At 35.3% G+C, this 26,625-nt stretch overlaps 8 protein-coding genes across 11 annotated transcripts in view; 7 read left to right on the forward strand and 1 right to left on the reverse strand.

Moving 5' to 3' along the window:
• LOC122571183 (protein sprint) overlaps window positions 1–26,625 on the reverse strand; it is a 209,019-nt gene that overhangs the window by 169,622 nt on the left and 12,772 nt on the right. The window lies entirely within an intron of this gene.
• On the forward strand, window positions 1,054–4,570 carry LOC122571193 (general odorant-binding protein 83a-like). Its single transcript, XM_043734637.1, has 5 exons — window positions 1,054–1,210; window positions 1,696–1,771; window positions 1,872–1,960; window positions 2,055–2,166; window positions 2,586–4,570. The coding sequence occupies exons 1-5, from the start codon at window positions 1,145–1,147 to the stop codon at window positions 2,669–2,671; spliced, it is 429 nt and encodes a 142-aa protein (XP_043590572.1). The 5' UTR covers window positions 1,054–1,144; the 3' UTR covers window positions 2,672–4,570.
• Window positions 4,392–6,693, forward strand: LOC122571191 (general odorant-binding protein 19a-like). Its single transcript, XM_043734635.1, has 6 exons — window positions 4,392–4,570; window positions 4,668–4,749; window positions 5,162–5,250; window positions 5,388–5,499; window positions 5,637–5,704; window positions 6,190–6,693. Exons 1-6 carry the CDS (start codon window positions 4,499–4,501, stop codon window positions 6,205–6,207), a joined length of 441 nt encoding a protein of 146 aa, XP_043590570.1. The 5' UTR covers window positions 4,392–4,498; the 3' UTR covers window positions 6,208–6,693.
• Window positions 8,516–10,838, forward strand: LOC122571195. Its single transcript, XM_043734639.1, has 5 exons — window positions 8,516–8,668; window positions 9,389–9,479; window positions 9,559–9,653; window positions 10,454–10,571; window positions 10,650–10,838. The coding sequence occupies exons 1-5, from the start codon at window positions 8,627–8,629 to the stop codon at window positions 10,712–10,714; spliced, it is 411 nt and encodes a 136-aa protein (XP_043590574.1). The 5' UTR covers window positions 8,516–8,626; the 3' UTR covers window positions 10,715–10,838.
• On the forward strand, window positions 12,649–14,341 carry LOC122571194. The gene is made up of 5 exons (XM_043734638.1): window positions 12,649–12,803; window positions 13,375–13,465; window positions 13,543–13,634; window positions 13,840–13,957; window positions 14,019–14,341. The coding sequence occupies exons 1-5, from the start codon at window positions 12,762–12,764 to the stop codon at window positions 14,084–14,086; spliced, it is 411 nt and encodes a 136-aa protein (XP_043590573.1). The 5' UTR covers window positions 12,649–12,761; the 3' UTR covers window positions 14,087–14,341.
• Window positions 15,154–17,507, forward strand: LOC122571192. The gene is made up of 5 exons (XM_043734636.1): window positions 15,154–15,311; window positions 16,458–16,560; window positions 16,685–16,776; window positions 16,860–16,977; window positions 17,335–17,507. Exons 1-5 carry the CDS (start codon window positions 15,270–15,272, stop codon window positions 17,406–17,408), a joined length of 429 nt encoding a protein of 142 aa, XP_043590571.1. The 5' UTR covers window positions 15,154–15,269; the 3' UTR covers window positions 17,409–17,507.
• On the forward strand, window positions 17,660–22,237 carry LOC122571197. The gene is made up of 5 exons (XM_043734642.1): window positions 17,660–19,821; window positions 20,384–20,483; window positions 20,973–21,091; window positions 21,180–21,282; window positions 22,164–22,237. The coding sequence occupies exons 1-5, from the start codon at window positions 19,777–19,779 to the stop codon at window positions 22,235–22,237; spliced, it is 441 nt and encodes a 146-aa protein (XP_043590577.1). The 5' UTR covers window positions 17,660–19,776.
• LOC122571190 lies at window positions 22,916–24,492 on the forward strand. The gene is made up of 5 exons (XM_043734634.1): window positions 22,916–23,063; window positions 23,226–23,280; window positions 23,489–23,580; window positions 24,070–24,184; window positions 24,266–24,492. Exons 1-5 carry the CDS (start codon window positions 22,959–22,961, stop codon window positions 24,364–24,366), a joined length of 468 nt encoding a protein of 155 aa, XP_043590569.1. The 5' UTR covers window positions 22,916–22,958; the 3' UTR covers window positions 24,367–24,492.

Consider the following 26,625-nt stretch of genomic DNA (forward strand, 5'->3'; position numbering starts at 1 on the left):
ACATGAAGAGGAATTCCACTCGAGATTCGTTGAAGTATAGGACGATCAGGTGGAAACGAATCGCCGAGGAGATCGTGTCGAGAGGGTGGAAAAAAATGTAATTATCGAACCGGCGAAGAGTAGCCCCACGAACTAATGGCCGCGGGGATGGCGGCGCTTTCTGGCCAGATGCTCCTGTTTTAAGGGTGTCTCTCGAGATACAAGGGTTCGACATTAACGCCGAGTCTTCGGTCGACGAAGGGAGCTGCAGACAAAGCGAACGACCGGCCAAAACTTGCTTCGTACAAGTTGGAGCGTGCAAACCGCACCGAGCGGGTGTGGGGCACGAGACGGTGCAGTGGCTGGCACGATCGAGCCTGTGACTGTTACCGCAAACTATAATGGAATAATTTGTCGATAGTTTTGCAATGGAAGCTCGCTAAACAGTTTTTAAATTAGGATTGTCGAAATATGTCGAATTTTTGAATAAACACGAGGATGTGATCGTAGGTATCGGATTGTCTCAAAAGTTTCTTTCTTTTTATACGGAATTAGTAGGTGCGCAGCATGTCTTGTTTCGTATTACTTTATTGAATTCAATAAAATAATATAAAAAGAAACATGCCGTGCATCTATCGTTTCCTCATAAAACGAAAGAAACATTTCGGACAACCCAATATTTAAAATAATATCTACTCGTTCTGCGAAGAAATTATTTACCTTCTACTCTTTCTCGAAAGATAAACGATATTTTCCACGATAATCTTACATTTTTAACTAGGAAATTACAGTGAAAAAGGAAATCGTATCGAATCATTGCGGAAAGAACAAGACGATGAAAGATTATTTCGTTCGAGGGAGTTGAAACTCGTCGAGACGATAATTCACTGGTTGAAAACGCTCCTTAATTCGCGTTACATAAAGTCAGCGAGTTTATCATCAAGTCGAAAAAGACCATGTTTTTCTATCGTAATTTCCTAGCGACTATCAAATTATCAAATTATCTGATATCGAACAAAAGTCATCGCATATGACTTACGAAACGTTAGAGCAGAAAGGTTTATAAGAGAAAGACTAGGCGAATAAGCCTTCAGTCGCTTGGTCCTGAAAAAAGACTACGCTTTAACATTCCTTTTCATTTCCTTTTCTATTTAAAAATTCGAATATGCATGTGAAACTTTTACTTGTCGCAATGTTGTTCGCGTTCGTGGCGTGGAAACCAGCAGAAAGTGTACGTTTCTTTAATTTGAATGAAAGAATACATTTGGCTGAGTATTAGTGGAAATATTAATTCTTTCAGCCATCCAGGAATTTTGTTCGCTGGAATAATGGCAATTAGATAGATAAAAGTGATAAATAGTTTCCGAAAAATATTTCTCGAATATTCTGCGAAATATTTTACCATTCGGTATTCGACATACTTCTCCGCCATTTAGAGATTAAAAAAGTTTCATTTAAATACCAAAGTAATAGAATATTAACAGATTCAGATATTTGAAATTTTGAAAATTAAAATATTCCGGTAACATGATCATCCAAAAGGGTTAGACGTGTGAAAATTTAATAAAATTTAATGGTAAAAAATTCATCGTCAAAATGACGAATAGTGCGCTGTTAGAAATAAAACCAGGAAATTCTCAACAAGTGTCATTATTTATTAAAAATTAAAAGGATAGAAAACTGACAACAGAATGTAAATTATTCGATGAACTTTAGGCCACTGCCGAACAAATGGACAAAATGGCAAGGAGTCTGCGCAGGTCTTGTTTGCAAAAAATCGATATATCAGAAGGTAAGTAGAGAAGGCGAATAAAACAGAATTCGATCAAATCGAAGAAAGTTGTTAGATCGTTGACAAAGTTTCTTCTGTATTTCTGTCGGAATTTATTTAGATAAAGTGGAGGGCATGCGAAGAGGTGAATTTCCAGAGGATCCAAATCTTAAGTGCTATACGAATTGCATTATGAAATTAATTCGAACCGTAAATACAAAATGAAATAATACATTCAATATTAAGATTGTCCGCTGGAAGATAGATTGATTAATCGACATTTTTGATCCGTTTGTTTGTCTAGTTTAAAAATGGCAATATCGATTTTGCTATGGTGATCAAACAAGTAGAACTTTCGATGGCAGCGGAAGAAGCAGCCATAATGAAGGAAGCCATACTGAAATGTAGTCATATGGGTAAGGCAAATTACTAAATACTCGAACATTTGCTCGTTCAAAACAAGCAAATATATTTTTAATATTTCAAGAAGAACTTTAGCAGACATTTAATCATAAGTATCAACAACGATTCTTTCATAATTTTTCCAAATTTAGAAAATTTGTCAACAATAAAAAAGTATGATCGGAGTCGAAATGATCGATAGTTAAATAAAAGTCGGTTGCTTACAAAGAAATTTGCAAAACCGTCGACAGCTTCGAATCACCCACCGTATTCGTGTAAAGATATTGTAGAAAAATTCCAATAATTTATTCCTTTCTGAATCGAGATTCCATCGCTTTAGAAACTTTTCAGACGCACCACAATTTTTTTTTTTTTTTTTTTTATACGAAACAAGTTAAAGCTTCCACCTAAACTTTGTTCCATTTATACGCAGAATACACCGGTGATGAATGCCAGAAATCATACACGTTCGTAAAATGCACCTACGACACGAATCCGGAAAAGTTTTTCTTTCCTTAACAAACGACATTCACGACAAACTGCACCATCTTTCGAAGAGGCGCCGTGCAAATTTATCAAACTGCAAACCCACGATCGCGAGATCGATAGAAGGAGCGATCCACCGATAACGTGTACGAATGCTTTACTTATTTTGAGCTGTAATTTTCTTAAATTTAGTACGACGTTATATAATATGATCGTAAATTTTGAAAAATATTTTAGGTTGACATTAATTTTCCAATGAAAATAATGTTAGTGATTTACGTTACTGTGTTATTATATATATTATATATTTCTTATATTGTTAGATCATAGAGAATGAAATGTCCGATTTTAGATGATTTATACTTACGCTGAATCCTAAGAAAAGGATACGTTTATATATCCTTTTCATATGTACGTAAATGTTAAAAATGCGTAAACGAGAAAATCAACCGTCTGAAAGATAAAGATATTTGTCGAAGGTGATAAAATTCGATATTTTATACGTTACGATCTAATATCGTATTGTATCAAACATTCGCAATAAAATAGCGTGCAAGTATAACATAGCAATTATTAATCTCCCGATTTCAAGTTAGAGTAAGATTCAAATAAATTATGCGAGAAGGTTTCTATCCAAAAAATTCGCTCTCTTCTCGGGAAATTTTTAACCATTTTAGCGCCAGGCCTAGAATCCTTTTAAGAATCCGTATCGGATCGTGCCATGCAGCGCGATAGCGCTTCGTTCATTTATTTGCGAGAAATGCCGATCGACGCGATCGCGCTGCTCTTTTTTTCGTTTATGCAGGTGGTTTATGATTATTTGAAACAAAAAAAAAAAAGTAATTACGAGAGGAAACTCTGATATGACTCGCGACGGGCTGCATTTGAAACCGAGCGCGTTGCGAATTGACGATCGTGACCAAACATCGCGATACAATTCACAGTAGAGCGAACAGCGTGATCGCGCTGCGTGGCGCTAAAACGGTTAAACAGCATTGTAGTGACTCACTGTTACTAATAAGACGCGATTATATGCGTAAAATTTGAAACCAATCTGAAATCGATAATGCATAATAATCACAGATACTTATATACGTGAATTTCGTTAATAAATTAACACTTTACCGACCGCTAGCGATTCAACACCATACGCACGTCCGACCGGCATCTCAGGCGCAGATTCTCCCATTCTTTTTGTTCATCGCGAACGGTACGTTTTCCATTTCAATTGGTATAAAACTGTGGAAGCTTACAAAGCAAGGCAACTGAGCAAGGTACCTTAGTACTAAATAATAAATTACTGCTCAAATAATGAGAAAGATTGTCGGCGGCAAAAACCCGATTAACCGGCTATCGGTCGGTAAAGTGTTAATTGAGCAGGAGAGTCCTCGTACAAAGCTGGAAAAGAAAAATTAGAAGCAAAGAACACAAAATCAGAGAAAAAAGGAAGTAACTCGCTAAAAGAGGTACTCTCAGGACATAATCCAGCATCGTCAATGATAATACTACGCATAACGATTTCATACTTGCGACGTAATCCATTACGTGGCGGAAACACTCTTCCCTTTCCGACGTAGTCTAAGTTTCCGAAGATGCTACGCGGAAAGTGCAGGTTGCACATTAATTATTAGTCGGCGGGGTAATTACGGGTCAAGCTTCGTGCAACACCCACAAAATGCAAAAATTGTTCCTTCTCCTACTGCGACGATCAACGCGGACTATAAAAGAGAGTGTACGATCGTATTGCGAATCCACGTGCGCTATTTCTTCGTGGTTTGAACCATCGAGGAGCTGGCGAAGTTGGTTCGAAGCATCAACGAGGAAGAGGAAGAAGAATAAATTTGGAACAAGTCAAACAGGATGAAGGGGGTCGGCGTTTGCCTGTTGGTCTCGTTGATGCTTGTCTTGCTGGCGATCAAAGATACAGAGAGCGTGAGTTTGATCGATCGATTCTTCCTATTCGAAGCTATAATTCGCCTGAATGTGTATATTATACACAAGAACTTTGGACTTTCTTTTACGCGTACAGAAAAAGATGAACCTCGACGAACTGAAGAAATCCATCAAGAACTTGAGGAAGCCTTGCAGCAAGAAGAACAACACCCCTAAAGGTACTTTTCCATGCTACTTTTTTCAATTTGCAAGGATGGCTATGATATTTGATCAAATTTTTTTCAACGAGGAAGAGGTAGCCTTTGTGATTTGTGAACACACTTGGTTATGCAGACGTTCGATGATTATTCTATGGGAAATGTAATCGAAATTAATCCATCATTCTTCGATTTGAGATTCAATGTTATTTGACAGTTCTTTCTTATTTTTAACTTTTACTTTAACTTTATCGTTGAACGTTAAAGGCTATCTATCTACTGTGGACGAAAATTCGTCCCATACGAATTTTATTTCAATTCTGTTCGTCTTGATGATTAATTTCGAAAATAAACAAAATGTACTATGTAGGTACAATTTCTTGGTAACAGCTTTCAAGAAAGAATAATAAACTCTTTGGTGATTTACGTACAGAGCTTCTAGACGGCCAACATAACGGTGAATTCCCAAAAGACGAGAAGTTGATGTGCTATATGAAATGCGTTCTGACACAAACTAAAGCTGTAAGTGAAATTTTTCAATTTCCTTTTTTTTCTTTTTTTTTAATCAATGGTCAGAAAGTTAGTCATCATTTCACAACAATGAACGTTATATGTTTTAAATTAACAAGATGGAAAAATACGTTTGCTTTCTTCGTTAGATGAAAGGCGACGAAATTATGTGGGATTTCTTCGTGAAGAATGCTCGTGTTATGATCCTCGACGAATATTTTCCACGCATTACACATTTAGTTGAAACGTGTAAAAACGCAGGCAAGTACCTTCGTTGATAATCAACGACGCAAGAAATAACACCGTTTTAAACAAATATTTAAAGCAACAATTACACAGTATTAATAAGAAATTATTTATATCTTTTTGCGTTCGTTATTTGTAATTTTCATTTGCAGTGACGGCTACGGACGGGTGCGAAGCTGCATGGCAATTTAGCACATGCACCTATGCAACAGATTCGGAGGTGATTTTTAATTACGATTACGCCGGAAACAATAACTTGGGTGCAGTAATTCATCTTAGATCGATCTCTCGAAAAAGAGCTTGAAACGTTACCAATTTTACGTAATAATTGGAATTTTGCACAAAGTCCCTTTTATATTTTTGGATCATGGGCAAGAGATACGTTTGTGCGAAAGTAAAGCGAAATACGATCTCTTCGAAAGATTCCCATCGCTACTTTTCAAAATTTCCTCATTTTACAGTGAAAAATAATGAGAGATCGTAGAATATCTCATTGTTGAAACGATATGAATGACAATGCACGGACAAACGTGATTCAAGTTGCAGCAGCATTTTCGAAGCTGATTTCAGAATCTTTGAAACAATTTCATAAATTACTCGCAGCTAGAAATTCCAAGTATTTCACATTTTCCTAATCACGTCGGTCATTAAAAAGCTTGCGAGTTATCGATGCGTAATTTTAAATATCTGTAAAATCTGTTACAGCTTTATATAATACCGTGAACAACTCGTTAATGACGGACTCACAAGATCATCGAAGAACCAAGAGAAATTTCCAATCGCAAACACCTCGGCATCGTCATCTCCGTCATCGTCGTCGTCGTCGTCGTCGTAGTAGTCGAAAAGTAGCAGTGTGTAGACATAGCCGAAAAAAACCACAATGCAGAAGGGTTTAAACTATCCAAGTCTTATTCTATAATCGATCATCGATCAATGATATCGTGGGTCTGGGAGCGTACCGATGATACGTCAGCTATTTGTCTAGAAAAATTAACTTTCGAAGTTGACCGAGTTCTCGAACGATACGATTCGATAACTTAAGAAAATGTTATTGTACGTCAAATAATATTTAATTCTTATATTATAAAACCGTTGTTTCCTCTGTCTTTGACATTACGTTAATTATCGATAAAGATATTCCCCGAAATGAATATTTTCCGAAAAAATATAACTATGCTCGATAAAATAATAAAAACTAGATGACAATAATTAAACGAACAAATTTACTCGTAGAGTGATAAATATATCACGAAATAACTGTATTATTACCCAATATTCCCCATACATTTCTTCCGACTCTTTGTTTCTAACTGATCTGTCTAAAAGAAACTCTTTGCTTCCACCTGGCAATCTTCAAAACCCATCACGAGACACCAATACGACTTTACATAACGTTTCTAAACAATTGTCCACGACTTTGCATTATACGAACTTCTGCGTCTACTAACCGTGTAATTAAGACAATCATATCGCAATTAAAAGATTCTCTTGCACAGAACAGAATACACTATTGCACAGAACAGAAAGATTATTATCAGTTATTCGATATCGAACTACCTGTGCGCAACGCTTAACTCACGATAGGATGAAATATCGGACCGATTTTACAACTTTATGACGGTGCACTGGCAAGATTTATCTTGTACGCCCGTAGCTACACAGTCTCATTTGAGCAGACAAATTTATAGTTGGTTGCTCGAATCGATGAAATATTTTGATCGTTCTAAGATGGGGCCAATTTCCGCGGTTTAAACTTCCTTCTGTTACGACGATAATAACGCTCAGATTAATTCAAGGCCGTCCATCACCCGCCTTTAATCGAAGGAAAAACCCCAATCCGGTTCTTCTAATAGTTTGTCGAACTGGTTCGGAATCTTCCCGTCGATGTTTCAGCTCGAAAGATCTTAATCCTTGCGAATAAGTTCCGTTGCTGTTAAAAGTTGAACTAACTGATGTAAAACGACGACCTTTGTCTGTGACTTCGATGCACTCTTTCTGAAAATAAAATGGCTTTTTTCGTTACGCAGAAATTTGCCAGGCTTTAGCTTTCCTTACACGTTGACACCTTACGTTATGAAGAACATAGGCTGCTAACTAAAAATTGCGAGTAATTCTCTCGAGAATCGAATCTGCTACTAATTTCGTTGCTAATTTGGTATCCGCGTTATAGATATCATATGCACACACCCCACAAATATTTCACGTTAGAGTTTTAGGAAACTCTTAGAGTTTTAGGAATAGTCTTTTGGGAAAGAGTTTCAAGCCAATAGAAACGTAATTGTTCTCTTAAATTTCTAGATTCTATGGAATACATAATAACTGCAAACTTTTGAAACACAAAGTGTATGGTCGTTTTTATCAATTCCCTAATAACAACGAATGTTAACAGTTTCGTTTTCGAATAAAGTCAATTTACATTGGAAAATACAGTGGAGAACGACTATACACTGGTTCCAAACCTTTGGCCGATACTGTACAACGAAAATACTCTCAGCTTTGAGGATACCACGTAGCAGGGGTTAACACGTACCTGTTACAACGATTCTATTTTAAAAGGCCACCTGTAATCATTTCAGATTTCACACGGCTGTTTGCGATAATTATAGGCAATAATTAGAATAGAATCGAACAGAGTAATTAGCCGACCAATTAATTCCGTCCGTTTGAATCGTAAACGTCGGTTATCGTTCACAAAAAAGTGTCTAAAAAGAGAAACCATTCCCATGACGAATCATCGCATGCCGATGGCACAAGGGTGATCGGCGAAGATATCTGAGAATAAATCACGCCTAACGATCGTTATTTATCGATCACGGAACGTGGCTCGTTAGAAGAAAACCGAATTTTAATTATACGAACGACGATCATCTTCCCTGGTTCTGACGAAGTCTATTATTTTTTTTATTCTTCATCCGAAGCAATCGAGGGCCGGCAGATTTTAATCAAGTCGCGTTACATAAACACCAACATGAATTGAGCAATTATTTCTCTTCCTGTTATTCCGTAATGGAATCTTAACACCTCAGGAGATGTTGGACACATATTTCCACAGTTCTGCTATAAATATGATGTTCACGTGTCGACAGGCGTCAGTCAAGTGTTTTGCTTTCCGTGGAATTTTTATCCGAAACTTACTTACAACATGAGAGTTAGCTTGGCTATCTGTTGCCTCCTCTTCGTTGCGGTGAGTGAGATTCCATATTAATTTAATACCTGTCCTGGTTGCTATGGAATCGTTAGGGGATAGAATTCGTTTTAGCTACGGTTACCTATAAAACCGAAGTGGAGTGTATTTTTGTCCACAGTGAAAGCATTAACACTTATAGAAACATTTTCAGTGGAACACGACTATCCTAATTATATTACTAACGTTTGCAACGAATCTAAAAACGCATATGAATATACTTATCGCAAGGATAAACTTTACAGAAATCACCAAAGGATTTCAAATAGTCGATTGGTCGTTATGTATTAATAAGCAACAAGAATCACGTACAGTTAATTATTTGTCGCTATTTTTTAGCAACATCAGCGTATCCTGAAGCTTCTTGCAATTCGCAAATTAAATGAAAAAATGCGTGAATAAGATCACTGCAGAATAATTCCCACTTCTCTAGAGTTGCCTCTATATGTTTCAAGAAACTATTTATATTTAACTACAAAAAAAAGTATTATAACTAGTTGTATATTAATTTCTATATTCGGTGTATTTGTGAATTTGTTTTAATCCTCGCCAACATAATCACGATAGCTGTGTATGACAATTGAAGAATAATTCTTTCGTCAAGCGTTTTACTTTATCGTCTAAAGAGTAGAATGAAATAAACGACAAAGTAAACGGTGTAATGAAAAGGAAGAAGATGTAAAAAATTAAATTTCAATGAACGTCAAATGTTTATCTTAGGGAGCCATATGTGATGATAAGGTAGAAGCATTCATAGAAGCTTACAAAGAAGATATAATATCTTGTCTGGAAGAAGCCGAGATTCCGCAAGGTAACGCATTACAATAATCATTCAAATTTTGTCGATTATTTCCTGGCACATTCATTAAAACGATCTATCTGTATTTTAGATCAAATTAAGACGTTTGCTGTTAACGACTTGGAAGGTGAGGAAAGGACCAAATGGGGATGCGTGAAAGCCTGTTTTATGAAACGCCTAAACATTGTAAGACATTTTCCTTATTTTTGAACATCTTTTCCCTTATCTCACTGCCCCTTTATTAGGTTGGTTCGTAAGTTTATACTTCAATTTTCTTGGAATTTAATTTAACTTAACTTTACCCCCAATTTCTCACCAATGTTTCATAGTTGCTCAATTCCTTGCTCGAAAGGTTTCATTGTCTCTAACGCAAAGCAATTTTTCAATCATTAGTTATGCTAGAAAATTTCACTTAACTTTTCAACAATGTATCAAGTAGGCACACAAATATTACATACGCACGATTGTCGAATATAACATTACAAATCTCACGTCTTAAATGTCGTCAACAGCCAAACAATTATTAGTATTTATCACTTATAGAAAGTTAAAAGAACGTATTTTTTTCTTATCTGATCCGAGGAAACGTTGTATCTAGAAGACCAGAATCAGACGCAGGAAATCTTCAGAATAAAGAGACGATGTTTCTTCTAAATTTGTCATCCCTGATTCTTCGTCCATCTTTTATTCTGAGTTCTTATTACATTGTCAAAGGATTAGAATAATTTAGAGAGTGTAAAAAGACGATAGATCATCGAAATAAGGTTTATAGTTGAACAGTGACTGAACAACTTTCTATTCAAAGCCCTAAAATTCCATTGTTGATTAATTTATAACGCGAAACCTGACGTTATCCTGTTCGTACAGTAGCTGACATCTACTCGGTCGTTTTTTCCGAACAACCAAACTTCTCAAATATAAATTTACAACTTTTCTATGTTCGACGATCTTCAACTATGTTCTCTGATATAAAAATGGTTGTTTAGATGACGGACGGTCAGATCCAAATAGACAAATTAAAAGACGTTATGGATAAGAAATTTAGCAAAGAGTCAGACTCAACTGCGGAAGACATCGATCAGATGAAGAAATGTGTGGAAGAAGGTAAGCAAAGATTGAACTGAATGGGAAAGAACGTACTGAATATATAGATTCTTAATAATTCATTAAAAATCCTTGCAGTTGCGGGGAAAACCGACGAGTGCGACATCGCTTTCGAGTTTTCACGCTGCATGACGCCGGCTTAATTCAAAGGAATTTCGACCTCTTGATTTCTTAAGTAACAAAGAAGCATTGGAATTATTAGATAGAAAATAATACAAGATATGATGCAACTGTAAGGACGCAAATACAAAAGCAATTAGATGAAAATTGAACACTTCAATAATTATTTCTAATTATCCCTCATTTTTCTTTCCATCTTGACAAATCATCATTTGTTTTCCGTTTCGTAAATTCGATATAACGTGAACTTTATAATAAAATTGATTAATATGCGTTTTCACAATGGAGTAGACATATATCGTAAAATTTAATAAAGTTTATTACTAGAGTTTATTAAACACGAAGAAACTATTATTTCTGCGGTATTTATTAATATTTCTTTGACGTATAAATTACAAAAGATTCAAACATCTACGCCACGTCTAATCATCTGATCTTCTCATTCACGTAAACATCTGTACACGAATAACGTCGAATATATTGCGCTTAGAAAGACTCGTTTTTCCAAATACAATGAATGTCTATTTCACCGATATAAAGAAAGGAAGCGAAAGATGACTGTTGTCACGTTCTATTTAGTTGCCGCGTTCGGTAGCGTTAACTGACGTTTAACGAAACTGGCAATAAGTTCCACTTTCGGCTAACCTGCTATGTGCGAGAATACTGGCACGAGAGATGATTAAAGTTGTTCGAAAGCAAAATTAACAATACGTAATGATTTATTCAAATCTTACTCGATTTCGATATTGACAATCGACTGACAGACTGGCGGATATAAAATTCTTCGGTTGACAAAATGATGGTTCTTCGGTTGACAAAATGATGGTTCTTCGGTTGACAAAATGATGGTTCTTCGGTAGACAAAATGATAACTAACTTTTCGATAGGCAAAATGATAACTAACTCTTCGATAGACAAACTGATAACTAACTCTTCGATAAACAATGGTAATTATTCGCTTGACGAACGGTAATTGTTATTATGACTTCTCTGAGTCGCTACATTTATTTATATCTGTCGGGAAACTCTCTTTTGAAAATGTTTGGGAAGATGCCCAACGTTTGTTCAAACTGCCGACTTTGTTTACAGATTAGACTGTCTTAATATCGTTATAAAAACATAGTTGGATAAATTTATCGCAAGATATAGCTTTTCACTTCAAATACTGTAAATACAGTTTCAAATAAACGTTTTAAATTACCCTGATTTGAAAGAAATTACCATTTTTACTTTCGCCCTACGGATCGTGCCGATTGCATTTGTATATGATTGTTGAGAATTTTGGATCTTCGAAGCCGAAATAATGTTATGGGAACACAAAATTTATACTTTTAATTAATGTTTAAATAGTTATACATTTATTTAATGGACGATCTCTATTACATTTATCGATACATATCTGCAAGCGTCTCAGCACTTTCTTCTTTACCCGACTGTTAACCGACGACTCTTCCAGATGCTTCTAACGACTGGACAGTTTACATCCATCTGTTTTTGAGACGCCGCGCACACACATACTCCCACACACTGATACTCGCATACAAGTATTCTTACTGCGCGTTTAATCTAGTCCAGCAGAGAAATTATACATATCTCAACAATGATATCGATTATAGTAAAATTCTTGTTATCATCTCTAATTAATTCCATCGACAAAGACTTTCGCGGCGTTATTTCATTTTAGTAAAGTATTTTGATATTTTTTCCATTCTTGTCGAATGTTCTGAATCGTGTAATTGTTTCGAATCCGATTCCAATCGTGGATAATAAACAGAACGTCGAACAAGACGATACGTAACTAAAGGAAGTAATTATTATTCCAGTTTTTTGACTAGTAATCACATAACCAACAGTTCTCATCGTCATCATCATACGAGACATAGGTGATCGGAAACGATCCATCAATACAACATACTTTAATAGGTTTTTTTTGGCTATGTATCATATGTAACAGACTTTTTTCTATCGGCACATTTGCAATATAAATATCGGCGCAATTCACCAAGAAAGTTTAGTAGTGGAAATATATTCTTAACGCGTATTTCTTGTTTATCAAAAATCAACTTCAAAATGAAGAGTCTTCTGGTTGGCATCTGTCTTTTGTTAACTATAGTAAGTAAAATGTTGATTATTATTATAAGTTTGGAATTTCCATTTACTTGAAATTTAAAGCGTCTCGATTTGGAATCTCATTCACTTCCTTTTCTTTAATTCGAAGAACTCCGCTATGGATTTTTATTTCTTTTCCTTTTGTGTTAATTCAGACTAGCTCGACTTCCGATTATATTTCGTTTCCTTTCTTTCATTCGCTACCTTATAAAGATGATTACATGCACGTGCACGTGCACGATAGAAACCTGCACGGTTAAACCTTAGGCATCAAGCACGAAATGAGACACCGAAACTAACGTACATATTAAAGGTAAAATTGAGAAGAATCCCCGGTAATTCAATGCGTCATAGAATATACAGTGTGCAATGCACTTCTGTGCTGTATCTGCTGCTATAACGCTCTTTACATCTCGATAAAACAATATGCAAATTATTTCACGTTTCTCGATAACCCAAGTTGTGTTCCAAGCAATTTTTACGCGTTAGTTCTCCTCAATAGGCAGAGTATACAAATTTTCGTATAATTGTTTATTCGTTGAGTATTATTAATCAATATTTATTAATTATTCAGGCAGTTATCCAAGCAGATTTCATCGACACTTACTTGGAGCTTTCGAAGGTTCCTACTCTAAAGTGTGCGAAAACAATTGGCTACACTGAAAGTTAGTGTGATGATTATTTTCTCCAACAGAGAGATATAATTTACTAAATTGATACGCAAAATATTATAATATTTCAGCGGACCCAAGGGTAATATTTGACCAGGAGGTAAAACTGGGAGTGGACAAAGCTTCGTGTTTAAGATCGTGTATATTAAAATCTATGAACATGGTGAGCTCATTTAAAGAAGGCTTTAAATATTTATTAACATCCGGTAAATTCAATTCGCCTAATAAACTTGTTATACTCGATCATCTTTCGATTAACCGATAAGATATTACAATCGAACAAAAAATTCATAGACGATGTTTTTTTGATTTAACCGAAAATTAAATCACGGAATAGTTGCATAACACAGAAAATCTTTGTATTTAAGTTGAAAGACTCGAAGATAAATTTAGAGATGATAAACGAGTTCATCAAGATCGTGCACAACGAAGAACCTGAGAAGATCGAACCTATGAAGAAAAATGCAGCTGAATGCCTTGATCAAGGTAAATTACTTGTACCTATTTATTTAAAACGTAATTACTTACTAACACAGTTTCGTTTTAGTTAAAGATATGACGGACGATTGCAAGATGGCTTTCTCCTTCATTGAATGTTATATGAACAAGTATTAAAAGGATCTCTTAAAAGGAAATTGCAGGAAATGTCTGCTTTATATTTTTAATATAACCGAATCTCTTGCGTTACCGTTACTTGTAATTATATTACGAACCTATTGTAGAAGAGAAACTGTATGTTATAAAATACACCGTAGTTCGATAACAATCGATGATCACGATCTCGATCAGTTATATTTTAATCTTACAAATTGCACGACAATGTCTCGCTTCTCTTTTACTAAGATAATAAATCGATATAAGACACTTTAATCTTTCTAATCAGTCAACATAACCGTCTAACTTCAAAAATTTCTGAATAGAATCCCACTTCTTTCTAGCCAGCATAATCAATCGATACGATTGTTAAATGCCAATATAATCAGTCGTTATGATTATTTAATCTCCTCGGTGTATCTTTAAAAACCTTGTCGTCATGATTTTTCCTCTACCTCCTCAATAATCGTATCTTACACAATTTGTCCAACCAATCTTTATTATAATCATTTGACCTGACACCAGTTTGCAAAAGGACCTAATCATCGTCTTTCCTACTCTCGCAAACATCATTCGTGGAACCTTTAATCATACTCTTCCCAACGAATCTCTTTTTCGCCCTATTCACAGTTTCATGCTCTTTCGTCCTCCCTCAACATCCTACGATCGAACAGATCCTTGGTCGTCAAAGGCTATACTCAACCAGCTCGTTTCTCCTTGGTCGTACGATTCTCAGAACGCGAATAACAGGAGGAAGAAACAAACAAATCAACGAATACTCGATTGCACTGTCATTTCTAGTCTCCTAGTCGAGATTACAGTGCTACGGTACAGGACGATGCCATTATTACAGGATGGCTGGTTCGATCCTGCAATTTACGTTGAACAAGTGTTTCTTCCAAGATCACCGAACGCACGGCAAACGATCACTTTTCTGTGACAAATTTGACGCGTGCCAACGATGATTAGACGTATTTCGGCCATACTTGAACCAATCTTACGTAAATCGAGGTAGAACCAAGGGCAATTATCTCGTTTCCTGCTGTACGCTGTCAGACCTTAACACCGGCTATTGTCTCTGTCTGTTCTCGATATAAATATCGTCCCACGGGATTCAGTACCGCACACTGTGATACCAGTAGAAAAGCACGCGAAACCAATCGATCACCGTTGAGAAATTAAGTTTTGATACGTCGATTGAAAGATGAAGACCCTTGTGACTTTTACCTGCCTGTTGGCCGCCGTGGTAAGTGCTTGTTGATTTTTTAGAAATTAACCGGGTAATTGCGATAAGAAGCAGAGTCATTTTTCAGTAATTTGAGTAAGTCGATATAAATCAACTATAGATCGATTAAAGGTAAATCAGTTTTTGAAAAGTGGTATAAATCAAGCAATGTTAACAGTAGTAGCAGAATGCTGCATTTTTTAATGCGAAACTCGTGTACCTTCCTTTTCTGATAAATGCAATTTAAATATTGCAACTTACTGTTACACAACTTTTTTTAATTTTCTCCTTCAATTTTTTTTTTTTTTTTTTTTTTTTTTTTTTTTTTTTTTTTTTTTTTTTTTTTTTTTTTTTTTTTTTTTTTTTTTTTGTTTCTAAGACTAGTTTTTCTGAAACTAAAGGATGTTTCATTCTCGAATATTATAACGAACGCTTCAGTCTATAAATACTACGTTGTTTAATAAGTTTAACTGTGACGGATAAAGCATCCAGTTAAGTATGCTTTGCAAGTTTTTCGAAATTGGCGATCAGAGTATTCATTTTTGCCATTCGATGGTTTTTTATTTCCGGGGAAAAGAGTGTAGAGTAAATAGAGGAATGAATTTGTGATGTTTATGGTGATAATTCCATTAGCAAACGTATTATTGCAACATGGATTAGAAAGTTTAACGATGAAGATTACTCGAACATCACGGAGATGAAGTTTACCAGAGACTTGGAAGGTGAAAGACGAAGTGGCAGGCCGATAACAAATAGCGATGAAATAGCAAACTTGATTGAACGAAATCCAAGACATTCAGCAACGGAGATTGCCAACATATTTCACATTTCACGCCAATCAGCTGCATCGCGTTAAAAAAGAAACTTGCTGCGACGAACAGATGTGACGTGTTATTTAAAAATCTAAGAAATCGCGACACAACTTTTTGCATAACATATTAGCATTCATACTACTGCATTCCTATATTTTCCGATATGTTAGTTTTCATAAATTCTAATATTAACATATTCTTTAATCCTTAACAGCTATCATGGATGAAGTTTCACCTCACGCGAACTCTTCTCTCTTTAATATCGTCGTCTTCTAATAATACACCGTCGCAATGTTATTTGTAATCATACGGCGAACAATAATTTTTTAGCTTTTATCAATAATCCTTTTTGCAGACGATCGTGCGCGGTATGGATCAGGACGTCGTAATCGGAAAATACATGGAGTACTTGATGCCGGATATCAAACCGTGCGCCGACGAGCTTAACATCGCAGAAGGTAAAATCCCTTTAAAAATCTTTTAATTCAACGAAATATATTCGAAAAGATATCAGATAAAAGAAGAATTGATTTTTCAGATTCGTTGTGAAATGTATCGTGTGTTATGTTTATCACGTTTCAGATACTGCAACGAACATCCAGCAACCGAAAGCTGACGCTGACATCAGGAAAATGGGTTGCCTGAAAGCCTGTGTGATGAAACGACTGAACGTGGTACGTGTATTGTTAACCAAACGATCAGTTAACTTCGACCAATGGTTTTAATCATCTTTTTTTCTTCTATCTTTTTTATCTAGTTGCAAGGCTTCGATTTCAATATGGATCCGGTGTACAAAATGATAGAAATCGTTCACGCTGGCAACGACGATGATATTAAACTTGTGAAGAACATCGCAAATGAATGCAGTGCTGGCAGTAAGTATCGATGTTTCGTTTCGATCGACGCTTCACAGTTTTATAATCTTCGAATTTTTCTAATTACTTGGCAAAGAAATCGAAAAATTAATAACAATCTCTCGAAATTATCATTCTACCGATACGATTAATATTTTGTTTCTCCGGTCTAAGCATCGTGAACAAACAAATTAGCGATAGCCTGAGCGGCTATCCTTGATGTTTAAAAATATAATTTTAAAGTAACAAACAGACGTTATATTGAAAAGAACAACGCGGACAGAGTCTTCTTAATTGCCGAGAAATTGTTATTATCGATAATGTTCGTACACATTTGCTGTCCATATTTGTTAACTCGAACTACTTGCTTTGTTATAGCCAAAGGAGAAACAGACGAGTGCAACATCGGTAACAAATACGTAGACTGTTACATAGAGAAGTTGTTCAACTAATAAAACAGTCGACCAAATATCATCCGTCGAAAGCTATGAAGTTGTAATCATTCGAATTACCACGTGTAATACGTTTAATAAAATGATGTAAGAGATACAGCTCGTGGTGCATCCTTCTCTTCTCTAACTTCATAAATATTAATCGAACCATCGGTGGCGCGTGTCAATTCTTTTTATCGTTAGTGACGCAGCTGAATAATAAACGATCCTTCCGTAATAAAAATTGTCTCACCGATTAAATCTTCTCTACGTAGCCGCTCTTCTAACTTATAGATTTATTAAATTGAAGAAATTTCAAAATATTTCACGACACATACCATGTGGACATCGAACTTTCCTGTGATAAGCATTCGACTCTAATTTCGTGAACCAGTGTACGCGTCATCAATAATTTCTTCGTTTAACCGATAGTTGGCGATATTTCGCGATTCACGATCGATCTATCGGTCGACGATCACGAGGACACGAACATCCGATATTCGAACAAGAAACTTACATTTCTGACTTAATATTCCACTTGGATCCGGACTCGAATCCGCGATTTCATCGAAAACGTATCCAACGTCTGTAATCGGTCGTAAAGCCGACCATTTGCAAAAGTGTCTCCGTGTCGTGTCTTCGCTGTCGCGTAAGGTCGTCGTAACTTTATTCCATCCTGTATGCCAGCCAACTTCGACCATTACGGGCTACATTATACCGCCTCACAACGTGAGTCGCTTACGCTAACGCGATCGTTGCTCGTCGTTCACTACACAGCATGCTGTGAGTCAAGCATGGACAATCTCGTGGATTATGAAGAACGACAGCGAGAAAAGAATAATATACCTTTGATATTTAATACGTTTACTTTCCTAAAGATACAACGAAATATTCTTTAAATTCTTTAAATTACGTTCCATGGGATCCTTTTGTTGTATCTGTCGCTTGAGAATGGAAGCTACAAAGTGTGGAAAAGATGAAATTGGAAGCTACGAATTAAAAATCCATTAAATCAATGTCAAATATATAGAAATGAAATATTGTGAAGATATAATAATTATTCACACTGTACATAGTAACAAACACAGACCAAAATACGTAATAGAAAATGGCTATTAACATTGAGATATTCGAGTTACAGAGAAATAAGGTAGAAAACAGTAAATAACGGACTCACAGTTTGTAGGTAATTAAAAAATTCAAAAATTCTGTATTCGTGTATCTACACATTTTCAGTCTCTTTTATGTAGCAAAAGATCGCGAAAGAAGAAAGAAAGAAAGAAGATAGAAAGCAAATAAAACCTCTCGTTGCTTTCAAGATGAGAAATTTCCATACACGATCACAATGCATCAGTTTTCACCGTGAAATATCCCGAAAGCATACATTCACGCGATCGTATGTATACCGGGTGGTCGTAAAACATTGGCCTGTTCCACGTTGAAATGCACACAGCGTCCGTGTCTCGAGTGCAGGTTAATTATTCATAACGCGTTAACGCCGCAGTGTTTATTCATAAGCCAACCGCCGCCACCACCGTGGTGTTTGCGTGAGTAACGATGCCCCGAATCGGCTTCGTTTAATCTCATTCTTATTAATGAAACCCCATGGATCGCTGTTCGAAAAGCCGAACAACCACGACTCCAGGAAAGACGAAAGTTTTTAAAGTGGTAAAATATTTTAAGTGGAAGATATCTTTTTCATTAAAATCTGCGGTAACGATAATTATCAGCGAAATTAAAACAGTAACAGTGTGAGAGTCGAGTATCTTACGATTAGTTCAAACGATCTTGGTCCACTTCCCAAGCTCTTTCTTCGAGAATTACGCGACGATTAATCAGAGATAAAATAAAATTTTAGTGGTACTAGAATCTTTCTTTCGATCTTAACAAATTTCAGAACAATTCGATGACAATGGAACGACGGATGTTATTTTGATACGTAAATAATGTTCTTGCTTGGAAGATTACAGAATATTCGAAGCAGTAGTATCAAAATAGTCCCCATCTTTGTGTCTTCCTTTCCTTATTTTCATTTTTCTCTTGGATAAAATCATGCAGCTTTCTCCTCTTTTATCTGCATCCCGTTGAAGTAAATAAAATTATATCATTGTTTAAAACCACTTCGTTCTTTCTCTCGTCGTTCTTTATTGCTTTCAATGCCGTCGTTTCATTTTCGCTGACTAACTCACTTTTGATACGTGTACATCAAACAATTTTGGTTAAAATCCGATACGTTTGTCAACTGGGCCACCGTTTTCATGGTCGACGATAAATATAAGCAGAGATACTTTGCAGTCGGGCGGTTTGCATACTTTTTCGCAGAAACAGCTCCTGAATTTCTCGTTGACATCGTGACAGTGATTTTAAAAGATTGTAATCGTTTGGAAAGATGAAAGGATATCTCGCGATTCTTGTCCACGTTCTTTCCGCAAACGTAAGTACACTAGGTATATTATTATCACTATTTTTATCGATAAACAACGTATATTTTTGTGTAGGTAAAATATTGATATGATAATATGTAAATAATGAAAATTTCTACAATTTTAACTTAATTAAAGTAATTTAAAACTTTTAGACGTAATTACGTAATATTTTAATAAATTATTTTCCATTGCTTTTTACTGCTTTCTATTTCTCTTTCTTTAGTAAGTTTCTTTGCGAATATGAAGGAAGATCCCTTCGTATAAATAAAATTATAATGTTAAAATATGAAATGAAAATATTTTGTTACACTAATATTTGTATAGCGCTAGTATGAACAGGATTGCAATTTTTATGCAATACAGGATTAATTTGTGATATACAATACATTGAACTGTTAAACTTTTGGGAGTCTGATAGGTGTATCTGATATTAACTGGATATTAAATGATCTGTATATTAACCGGACCAAAAAGTTTTGTAATTAGCATGATACTTTCATACATGTTAAAAAAACTCTGTGTTAAAAAACAGTCAATTATTACGATTGAAGCAATTACCATCTACTACAGATACTCGTTCAAGCAAGCCATCTAACACAATTCACAAAGATGTTAAACATTAATATAAAGGATATACGGCAATGTTTGCACCAGAGCAATCTAACTGACAGTATGTATTATAAAATAACTAATAATTTGCTCCTAAATAATTTATCGTATAGAATTTCATGATTCTTTTCTTTTTTTTTTTTTAATTTCTTAGATTTTGGATTTTACATTTTTACATTGTCAATGTAAACATATACGCGGTAAATTATTAAATAATAGCAAATAAATAAAATTCAAGATTCTATTTAAAAGATTAACAAAGAGAAATTATTATGATTCTAAATAATTTATTGTATCTCGATTCTTTTTTTTTTTAATTCCTTAGAAAATTCTAGATTTTACATTTTCCTTTATAATTCTCATTTCTATTCTAAAAGGTATTGTCAATGTAAACATATACGCGGTAAATTATTAAATAATGGCAAGTAAATGAAATTCGAGTACGATTCTGTTTAAAAGATTAGAAGAGAGAAATTATTATAATTCATGTCCACAAAAATAATATATATTTGATATTTGTCATTTCTAATGATTTTACCAACGACTATAGTGGATTTGATAAGGTTGGACATCATTTTCCAAGAGGAAAATATATCACAGAAAAGCTACGAAGACGCCGTGTCGGACTTCGGTTGTTTCATTATATGCGTTCTCGACAAAGCTCACATGGTAAACGTTGATTGTCATTTAATTCTTTAATTATCTTACGACTTGCCGATATTTCAAAAAAATGTTTATTATTCCATAATGTTTGCAGGTGGAAGACAAGAATATTCGGTTTGAATATTTATTAGAAACGGCGAAACGCAACAATTTCCCCACAGCCACGAATCAAACATTGAACGAATGTTGCGAAAAGGGTAAGTTCGAATTTTTTTTGTCAAAGTATAAAACTCAATCTATAGCGCCAGTTCTTACAAAATCTAATATAGCGACCGATGAAATTGTAAACTATCGACCAGAAAAATAACGTTAGTATCTTTTTCCTGGAAATATTTTTCTTTAATGTCGGTCACAGATAATATATTCGAACAGTCATTTGCCGTTATCAGTAGTATTTGAAATTATATAATCGGATAGAAACATATAATGAGAACAGAGTGTCGTAGAAAGTAAATGTAGAATTCTTAGGAATTTACGGTTCAAATGAAATTTCGATTCGACGTAATCGATATTAAATAGCAACTAGAAAATAACATCCACGTTTCTAGAATTCTTAATCAACGGCGTTTAACGTACGAAATAAATATAAACAGAATAAACTATTCGAGGAACTACAAAGAATAAGCTACGATTATTTACAAATTATATACTTAGATAATATTTTCCTACTCTCTTTCACAGATTAGAAGTCGTACATGGCGTACACTAACGCTCGCAAGTATTTTCATGCTTTTGCAATATTTCAGATACGTATATCGTGCATACATTTCGAATAAAACCTTTTAATTTAATTTTCGCCTCTGATCTTACATCTCAGGTGACCATCTACGATTAATAGATAATCGATAAAGTCAATATTTAAGCCTGATATTCTCTTTCGTTGTTCTCTTTCCGAGATGAAAATTATATTTCAATAGACATTATTAAAATATAGGTAGTTTTTCATGTTAGAGCTATCGAATCAAATAAAACCTAGGCTAATATCGGAGTTTGTTATTTCTACAGTTATTAAAAGCATGCAACTGTTGTCGATAATATCAGCGTAGTATCTTCATAAACATCTATTTCATTGTTTCAGCGCAAGAACAGGACGACATTTGTAAGAGTGGATTCGTTTTTGCAACTTGCTCCATAAAACAAGCGGGACTATAACAAAATAAATATTTATAACCACATAACCGTATAAAGTATAGAAACATATTATTATAACGTTGAATTGTTCTTGGTAAGAGAATTTATACCGATCACTTGTTATACCTCGATAAGTTTTTTTGCTGTTTCATTCCCCTATCGATGGCACAATGAATATTTCGTAGAATATCATCCGTGTGCATGTTGTGACTCGTAAAATTATGCTGAAAACAGACGACGATTTTCGCGAAAATTTTAATCGTAAAAAAAAAAGATTCAAATCAATTAGCGCAATTCAGAGTTAGGTATCAGAAAAAGACAAGCTACCTATATTCCTGTCAAATACGAAACATCTTTCGATAATTTTTCTCTGCCTAGCTCACAGGTAATAGAATTCATTTGTAATAAAATTTAGTCTTCTTGAAAAGCTTTTCGTTTTACCAAATAGTTAAATTCGAACGTTCCCAAAGAATTAAAGATGAACGAAAATATGTATCTTAACGAACTGCAAATATATAAAAAAATTATTACAATACATATCTATCTATCGTAATCATAAATAATTTATCTCATAAACTCATAAATGTTTACTATGTTTCCGGGAAATTAAATTACGTAAACGCATTATCAACGACGATCAATCTTCTACTTCTTATTCACCTATGAGGTATAAATAGCAAGGCGAAACGCTGACTAACCAGTCGAATAAGTTCCTTTCGCATATCCAAAGTATTGTTTAAGTATGTGCTCTTCTTCTGCAAACACTTTGCGTATCAGTATCACGAAAAACGCAAGCATGAAGACTGTCGTCGCTCTTTTCTGCGTACTTTACTTCGTATGCTGCGAGGTATGTCTTTGACCGGTTTAAAGTTTCCGTGGCTCAAGCTCGATTGCGCTAAACGTAGAGAAGAGAAAACGTAGACGACGCTGTAAAACTGAATTTCGATAATATCACGATCTATCGTTTCTCTAAACTACATCCGACAAATTTTCATTTTCGTAATTCTAGGTTACTGCCAATGAGACGTCAGACACGTGCTTGAAACAAATGGGTCTTAGCATCGGTAAGTAGAAACTCGTTAAAAAGTAATATAGATACATTTTAACATATTTCACGGTGCTATACGATTTTATTAATAATAAATTGAAACCAGTGAAACGAGTACTGTTTACGTCTCAACGTAAATATTTTCCATCAAAAAACAAAAAAAAAAAAATTAAATAGATGGCTCGAAACGAAAATAAATAATAAAGAAAATACTTCTTCGATAGCTGATCTCCCAAGTTTAGCTCACGACAACAGCCCTGAGGTAGCGAGAAAACGTGGATGCCTCGAAGCTTGTGTGATGCAGAAGATGGGTCTGGTACGTAAAATCTCATTCTACTTAGCATAGTCAAGCATGGAGAATTTATCGAACAAGTACTACAACTTAGGTTCCTACCAATGAAGAGTATAATTAAAAAAAAGCAAACTCAAATAACATACAAAATTAATATACCGCTAGTACAACAGTACGTGTTAGTACAACCGATCCCAATACGATAATGTAATAATTAATTTGTGTACAGTGAATAATTGTACTTTAAAAACTAAATATAGAATATCAATAAAGGTAAGAAGATATTTACGGCACAACGGAGTACGGATTTTGCAAAACTGTGATGCAGAAAATTTTCGAGCAGTGGAAGGATTCTACATTACAGTTATAAAATTATAGAAATACCGAAAATTAATTTTTAATTTTGCTTCTTCTCGAAGTCTTCACTATAAGTTACCTTTCTTATCCGTCGAAAATGACATTTTTCGATGTGTATGCTTACTGGCATTGTCTACAATATTGCACTTGTTTCAGATGGACGGCAACGTTATTAACACGCAGAAGATCGACGAACTGCTCGACAATATAATCCCTGACGGTGAGAACAAGGAGATCGTTCGCAATAATGTACACCAATGTGCCAAGGATGGTACGTTAATCGGACAAATGATAACGTGACTTTTCGCACCAGTGCCATTTGTTTCACACGTTTCCGTTCTTTCTTATTTAGCTGTGAACGACGACCAGTGTCTGGTTGCTCAAAACTTCGCTCAATGTGGCCTGGAACACTTGAAACTCACCGCTCGTCAGCTGCTATCAAGAATTTCATAAATCGTCAAGATATTTTTTTCAATACAACAAACGTCGAGGACTCCGCAATGCATGTGATTAACCGAATCAATTGTAAAACTTGTCAATAAAACGAAAAGCACGTGCTCTTCGCTTCTTTTAAGATGACATTTGTTTCTGTGTGAAAGTTAAACAAAAACGTGGATAACTAGCGGCTAACTACTAAGTTAACGATTTAATCGAAATTCTCATGTTCGAACGGGAAACCTTTTATCGCGGGATCTTTCTGCGAGAAAAACTACGAGATAAGGTCATTCTCCGCGCAGTATTTATAATTAACGTAACCAAGCGTAAAAAAAAGAGGATAAATAACGACACAAATAATCTACATTGTGGGAGACGTGTACATTCATCGCTGACACGTTATTTCCCTATTTTTCAAGCAATTAAAACGCAAACAAGACCAAGGTTAAGATTACACCGTGGAAATCGCCGGAAAGTTATTCAATCCGATTAACTTTGTACATATGCAAGCTTTCCGCTTTAAAGTTTCATACATCGCGACTGTGAGCTGGCTGTCTGGAACACCAGAAATCGTAATGTCGCGTTTTGTCTCACGTTTAGTCCACTCAATTATTTCCACTGCTCGCGCGTTACTTTGCGCACAGATAAGCGATTACGTGATCACTCGTGACCAGGTGCACGAACGCCTCCTTTTTCCTTCTTTAGCCTTGTTTTTTTTTTTTTTGCTCTGTTATTGGTTATTACTAGATCTTCAAGGTTGCATACAGGGAACAAAATAATTTGCCGTAATTATTCGTTCGTACTCGTGTTGGTCTAAAACAGATACCTGGAAGAAGCGTTTCTATGAAATTGCAGGGACACCTCCTACTCTATCACCAGAGGTTGGTTTACCGACACTTTCGTTGCCGATACCTGCTTTCTCGCAAGTGTTTCCATGCACCAATCAGCTCTGACAAATATAACTGCCGATGTGACTTGTGTATAAACCGAATTTACACCGTTTCACATTGCACGATCGCCGCAGATGATTCCGCCACGGTGAAAGTGTAGAATGAAAGCCGGAGTATTTACAGTATTTACAGTATCAATATTCCGGATGAACACTTTGAGCGTATTTTTGAACGAGGAGTATGACCGTACAAACTGATTGTTAAAAAGTCCATTCGTTCCAATAATATATTACAAATTGCTATTTTTCTTATTTAATATTTCCTGTAGATATTTATCGATTTTCGCGTAAACTTATTGTTGAAATTACAGTCTACATTAGAACAACCGGCGGAGACGTTGCAATTATGATATAAATTAATCCCGCGTAAACATGAATTAAAAATCAATTAGAAACGATCAATAAGAATTATTGACAGGGGATACATTTTAATACTGTGTGACTTCTTTATGTCGAGTTAAGATATTTCATAATCATAAGAATATAATAAACGGAGGATAATGTACCATGTTCTTACATATCTCTAAACATAGTTGTAAACGGGACAATAAATTATCTTATGTTTATCTTATCGTTTCCAATGTAAATGCTTCATAATTCTATCAGTTCTTTCCAAAGTTACCTTATTTCTACAATATGAAAAATTGATCTCTCTTTTCCTCACTCTTCATAGTATAAGCAATGTTGAAATAAAACATTTAAGTGGATCTTCGGGATTTTCCAATTAGGCCACCTACCACCTAAGCTGGCCACCTTGCGCTTAACAGCGCTACAGATTCCTAGAATAACAATTTTTATTAAACTACGAGTCATCTGTGGCACACTCTAGTAATATATTTACCAAATATATTTTAATTCAAATTTTAACTTGCAAAATTTCACTTATCCGTAGAACAGCATCCTGTGCAAGCAAACATCAATGATAATTGTATTCGTTAATTTGGAAAACGTCAATTCCAATTTGTTCGTATTGATTTCCACACTCATCTTGTACAATACGTGTACAAAGTATGTACGAAGTGGTTGTCCAAAGACGCATTCAACATGAATTTATCAGCGAAGAAACACACGGATTCTGCAACTTGCAAGTTACAACCCTACGACTAGTAACTACGCACCGCACGACCAAGACAGCGATGCCACAATAGACGAAAGGATGCAACTAAAACCAACAAGCGACAGACGTCGTTAGATTCGGCTCTTGGATGGACTTGGATTCAGCCAACCGCCTATCGTAACTTCTCTGCTGCGGTGGTCACAAGATAACGACGCCCTAATCCCACACCGACATGGGAGAAACACGACGAAAACGAACCCGCTACACCGAT

Source organism: Bombus pyrosoma, linkage group LG9 (assembly GCF_014825855.1).
Source record: "Bombus pyrosoma isolate SC7728 linkage group LG9, ASM1482585v1, whole genome shotgun sequence".
Classification (NCBI taxonomy): Eukaryota; Metazoa; Arthropoda; class Insecta; order Hymenoptera; family Apidae; genus Bombus; species Bombus pyrosoma.